The 6,000-nt window shown below is 57.5% G+C and overlaps 1 protein-coding gene across 1 annotated transcript in view; it reads right to left on the reverse strand.

Moving 5' to 3' along the window:
* Positions 1-5,431, reverse strand: part of LOC139229659 (nuclear factor 7, ovary-like) — a 29,197-nt gene extending 23,766 nt beyond the window's left edge. The window contains exon 1 of the mRNA XM_070861179.1: positions 5,226-5,431. Within this exon, the coding sequence (XP_070717280.1) occupies positions 5,226-5,411 (186 nt within the window). The 5' untranslated portion in view covers positions 5,412-5,431. The remainder of the gene's footprint in view (positions 1-5,225) is intronic.
* Positions 5,432-6,000: the final 569 nt, after the last annotated feature.

Raw genomic sequence — 6,000 nt, forward strand, 5'->3', positions numbered from 1 at the left:
AGAAGAAGTCCACCAGCTTCTTCTGTATCTTGGCGACAAACGCAGGGGGAGGGGTCAAAGTGACCAGCCGGTACCACAACATGGCGGCCACCAGCTGGTTTATGACTGGCGCTCGACCCCTGTAGGACAGCACTCGGAGCAGTCCTGTCCAACGCCCTAGGCGAGCGGCGACCTTGGCCTCCAGCTCCTGCCAGTTCGCCGGCCAGGCTTCCTCGTCGGGGCTAAGGAAGACTCCCAGATAGAGGAGATGGGTCGTGCTCCAGGCAAAAGGCCTGAGCTCCTCCGGCAGGGAGTCCACCCACCACTGACCCACCAGGAGTCCGAAACATTTTTCCCAGTTGATCCTGGCGGAGGACGCGGCCGAGTACATCTGGCACTCACGCATCCTCCGCAGGTCAGCGGGATCCTCTACCGCGAGGAGCACGTCATCGGCGTAAGCCGAGAGGACGACCTCCATGCCCGGCCCTTGCAGAGCCAGTCCCATCAACCTCGTCCGCAGGAGGCGCAGGAAAGGCTCCACGCAGACGGCATATAACTGGCCGGACATGGGGCATCCCTGGCGCACCCCTCTCCCAAAGCGAAGGGGCGCCGTCAAGGACCCGTTAACCTTAATCAGACACTCCGCGGCGGCGTACAAAAGTCGGATCCGGGCGACGAAATGCGTCCCGAACCCGAAAGCGCGCAGAGTTCCGAGCAGATAGTCGTGATCCACCCTGTCGAACGCCTTCTCTTGATCGAGGGATAGGAAGGCGACCGACAGACCAGCCTCCTGGGAATAATGGATGAGGTCCCAGACCAGATGGATGTTATCGTGGATTGTCCGGCCCGGGACCGTGTAGGACTGGTCGGGGTGGATCATGTGGTCCAGCACGGCGCCAAGGCGAGCAGACATCGCCCTGGCGAAGATTTTGTAGTCCGTGCTGAGGAGGGAGACCGGGCGCCAGTTCTTAAGGAGGCGGAGATCGCCCTTCTTAGGCAGCAGGTCGATGACTGCCCTGCGCCAAGAGAGGGGCATCTCCCCGGTCGCCAGACTTTCCCCCAGGACCCGCGCGTAGTCGCCCCCCAGGACGTCCCAGAACGCCCTGTGGAACTCCACGGTCAGCCCGTCCAGCCCCGGGGCTTTTCCCCTCGAGAGCCGGGCGAGGGCGCCGGTCAGCTCCGCCAGGCTTAGCGGAGCTTCCAGATTATCGGCGCCCTCCGGGCCGACCTTCGGCAGGTCCACCCACAAAACTCTACGCGCTTCCTCGCTGGACGGATCCGGAGAGATCAGAGCCCCGTAATATTCACGGGCCCTGTTGTTGACGCCCTCCGGATCCGAGACGAGAGAGCCGTCGTCGGCCAGCAGCGTCAAGAGCTGCTTACGGACACTCTGCCTTTTTTCCAGCGAGTAGAAGAAGGGGGAGCCGCGGTCCAGATCCCGCAGGAACCGGATCCGCGACCTCACGAACGCGCCTCGGGACCCGACAAGCTGCAGGTCCTTCAGCGCGGCCTTCCTCTAGATCTTCTCCCGCGTCCCCCACTGAGTCCCCGTCCTCCCCCGGGAGGTCGCCGCCAGCTGCCGGCCCGTCGACCGCACGAGGTACGGCAAACGGCCTGGCCGCTCCTTCTGGCCCTGGCTCTGCCCCGATCCCACCCCCAGGATCGTCGGCAGAGAAGTCCCCACTGGGCTCTTTTAAAAGTGGTGCTGGGTCGGGAAGCGACAGCGGAAGGGGGTCCTCCCCCACCCCAGGAGCCGGGGAACACGGAGAGACCTGGTCTAGGAAATTCTCCAGGTCCACCAAGTCCCTCAATCCAAAGTAGGGGGCGAGGGTTGTTGTTCTTCCCCTTCCCCGCCGCCACCCCCCGGCCCAGCGTGTAGAGTATCGTTAAAATTAATCATATTTTCAGTTTCTTCCGGGCCGAGCGACTCCCGGGGGAAGTTAGTTAATAGCTGGGCGGGCTCAGGTTCGGCCTTTTCGGCCCCGCCCGCCTCAGTCCCCGGGGCGCTCGACCCGGCGGCTACGCATTCCTCCGCTGGCCCCACGTCCCCCACGACAGGCAGATCTTTCACGCCATCCCCGGGAGGCAGAGGCTGGGCAGCCTCGACTGCCTCACCCTCCCCGGGGACAGATTCCTCGTGCCTACGGCGCAATTTGGGGGCGCCGGTGGGGCACGCGGAACACGCGGCGGGCACCGACTCCTCCGCGGAGGGATGTTGTTCCCCCTCCGCCTCATTGGAGCGGTGCCTCCTTTTGTTCCTGGGGCGGAGCGGAGGCAGGGAGACCTCCATGTCTGCCGAGGCCTCCCGCTCCACTCCCCCCTTTTCCTTATCTTGCCCGCGCCCGAACCCCTCTGCGGTATTGGTAGAGTGCTTGGGCACGGGCTCAGGGCACCCCGCGCTCGCCGGTGACGGGGTTGGGATGAGCGTGATAAACAAATTGTCTGGCGCACCGAGGGGACCCGCCTCCAGATGTTTCGCCTTCTTCCGCGCCTTCCTTCCGATCGGACGCTCTCCCTCCCCCCCCGCCGGAGGCCGTGAAAACAAAGGCCCCCCGACGATGCCCGCGCACCCACAGCTCCCGGCACGCGGATGCTACTAGGGGGAGGGGTGGTGGCGGCGCCAGTCTTGGCCGCCCTCGGTGGTTTGGCGGCGGGGCAGTTCTTACGAACATGCCCCACCTCCCTACAGGCATGGCACCGCACGCCGTCCGACGTCCAGAAGACGCGGTAGGCAGTCCCCTCGTGCACTACATTAAAATTACCTTCCGTCGTCTCCTCCCGCGCCAGCCGGACAAAGAGCTGGCGGCGGAAGAAGACGTGGCGCAGGCTGTTCTCTCTGAGGCCGAGCGGTATGGGGTTAATCCCCGACCTTACCTCCCCCAGTTGGTGTAGGTGAGGGAGGAGGAGCTCAGCGGGAACAAAGGGCGGGACGTTAGAAATGATGACCCTCTACGCGGTGGCCTCGAGAGGGTCCACCGGCAGGAACGTGCCACCCACCGTGAGCCCCTTTTCAAGGGCCAGGGACACCGCCCGCTCCTACCCCAGGAAGAACACAGCCTTCCCAGACATCTTGGAGGCTGCGACAATGGCCGAGGGGCCGACTACCCCAGCCATCGCCCGCACGCACTCCTCGATGCTCATTGTGGGGTGAGTGTAGCTCTTGACCCCGTGTTTTTTTGTAATCAATCTGAAAGGTGGTAGGGCAGCAGGAGGCGCAGGACGCGCCGTGGATGTCAACGCTGCCTGCGCATATGTCTTTGCTGACCCTGCCACCGGCGTGGATGGAGTCGCCATCACAGGGTCCCTTTAAGGGCCACACCCACCCCAAAGTCACAGGCCTTAGTGTTCTTTAATTGGCCTCATTGGTGTTTTGAGCAGAGGGAGTTCTTAATGGGGCACACCTCTCCCCTAAATAACGAATGGGGAGGGGCCTTGCTCCCTCTGCTCAGTTGTCTTAATTTAATTTTAAGGAGGAAAGAGGCTCTCAGAGAGAGAGGGGAGAGGCAGAGAGAGAGAGAAAGAGAGAGGGGGGTGTGAAAGAGGGAGTCTGCGAGGGCAGGTCTCCCCTCACAGCGATGGGTGGGTGTTTTTCTTGGGGTGCACTCCCCAGATGATGGAAAAAAAGCAAACACAGTCTTTGCGGATGGTCTTCGGGTGGGGGGAGAAGATGTCTTCACCTGGGGTAGCTAGAGCCACCCAGGCACACACTCCCAACGATGTTAAATAGTGTACTTAAATACTCTTCAGCCAGGTAGCTCCAGCTATCCCATGCTAGGTAATGGGGGAGGGTGTGTGGGGCCTAGCTGTAAGCAAGACCCCCACACACACTTCCACACACACATACCCCCCGCGATGTTCCGGCCCTCGAGTGGTCTTCTTTCCTCCCCCCACCAATACAACAAAGTCTTTTAGGGGAATGCACCAAAACACACCCACCTTTGGTTGTTGAAGTTTCTCCCTCCTTCCACACTGGATGGTGTTTTTTTCTTTCCGGTTGTTGTTCTTTTCCCTCTCTCTCCCCAACTCTCTGTAGCAGTAATAAAGTTGTTGAATTTGCAGCTCTCCTCCTCTCCCTCTAGATGGATTAGAATTGTAGAATGCCCCTTCCTCCTCTTCCTGGGCTGGTCTCAGGTCTCTCAAAGGCCTTCCAGACAGGAGCAAAAACAGGTAGCTCCTTCCCTCACTGCTCCAGGCTCCAACTGAATAGGCCACGCCTCCAAAGCTCCACCATTGGTCCTTGTGCATGAACTCCCAAAAAGTTAGTTTGCAGGTGCAGCAGGTAATCAGGAAGGCGAATGGAATGTTGGCCTTCATTGCGAGAGGGATGGAGTACAAAAGCAAGGAGGTCCTGCTGCAACTGTATAGGGTATTGCTGAGCCTGCACCTGGAGTACTGCGTGCAGTTTTGGTCACCTTACTTAAGGAAGGATACACTAGCTTTGGAGGGCGTACAGAGACGATTCACTAGGCTGATTCCGGAGATGAGGGGGTTACCTTATGATGATAGATTGAGTAGACTGGGTCTTTACTCGTTGGAGTTCAGAAGGATGAGGGGTGATCTTATAGAAACATTTAAAATAATGAAAGGGATAGACAAGATAGAGGCAGAGAGGTTGTTTCCACTGGTCAGGGAGTCTAGAACTAGGGGGCACAGCCTCAAAATACAGGGGAGCCAATTTAAAACCGAGTTGAGAAGGAATTTCTTCTCCCAGAGAAACATAGAAACATAGAAAATGAGGGTTGTGAATCTGTGGAATTCTCTGCCAAGGAAGCAGTTGAGGCTAGCTCATTGAATGTATTCAAGTCACAGATAGATAGATTTTTAACCAATAAGGGAATTAAGGGTTACGGGCAGCGGGCGGGTAAGTGGAGCTGAGTCCACGGCCAGATCAGCCATGATCTTGTTGAATGGCGGAGCAGGCTCGAGGGGCTCGATGGCCTACTCCTGTTCCGAATTCTTATGTTCTTATGTTCTTATTATGATTTGTGTCAGATACTGGAAGTGAACATCAGGGTTACACAGACACTGGGACTGTCACACCCACACACGGCAACTCATTCCCGGGAGGGAGCAATGTGGGAGCCGGTTAGTTCAGTGACAACAACAGAACCGCCCCGGAATAGACAAAACAATCGGTTTAAATCAGCTTCCAAATGTTCAGCAAATGCTGCATTTATTTCAGTTCTGATCGGTTATTTAGTGACTGTGTGAAGTTTCACTGAACTGACCCACAATATAATCCTCACTTTCAGAAATATCAGTCCGTCTTTTTGCTCCATCTGTTTCTGTAACTTTGAGAGCTCCTCCTGAATAGAATTTAAATTCTCTTGAATTTCTCGAAGGTTTTCCTCCATTGTTTCTACAATCTTCCCCTCTTGTTCCCTGAGATCTCGGATTAAACGCTGCTCTTTCTCAGTGAGAATCTGGTGCATTTTAGCGAACTCGGATGTGATGCGGGTCTGCAGACTGCTCGACTGTTCCGACCAAATGAAATGTGAAACATAATTAATGTCCCGCGATAGAGGGAACAAAACTAACCGAGATCCCCGAAAATCAGCTCAGGGAGACCTTCCCCTAACTCCGGAAATCAGCTGTTTCTGTTTTAATTCCGTCTCTAGAGCCGCCGATTCCTTCTCTGTGAGAGAATCTAAGGAAGATTTCAGCCGGTCCTGGGATTGGGAGAAAATCACAGAATTAAAGTGTTAGATTGTCGGCCGTTAAACATTAAATATTTAAACCCAACCGGCAAGTTCCGAGCGCGAGCCTCTTTCAACCGGAATCATGGCCGCTAACCCCGCCTCCCGGCGGTGCTGATTGGCCAGTGGCGGTCTGTTAGGAGCTCTCGCGGACGCGGATTGGCCGGAGTGCCTGTCACTCAGAGTGAAGGAGGCGGGTTTCCGGGGCGGGGCACTGCAGGGGTAAGCGGATTGGCCGGAGCGCCTGTCACTCAGAGTGAAGGAGGCGGGTCCCCGGGGCGGGGCACTGTTGCGGTAAGCGGATTGGTCGGAGTGTCTGTCACTC

Source organism: Pristiophorus japonicus, chromosome 19 (assembly GCF_044704955.1).
Source record: "Pristiophorus japonicus isolate sPriJap1 chromosome 19, sPriJap1.hap1, whole genome shotgun sequence".
Classification (NCBI taxonomy): Eukaryota; Metazoa; Chordata; class Chondrichthyes; family Pristiophoridae; genus Pristiophorus; species Pristiophorus japonicus.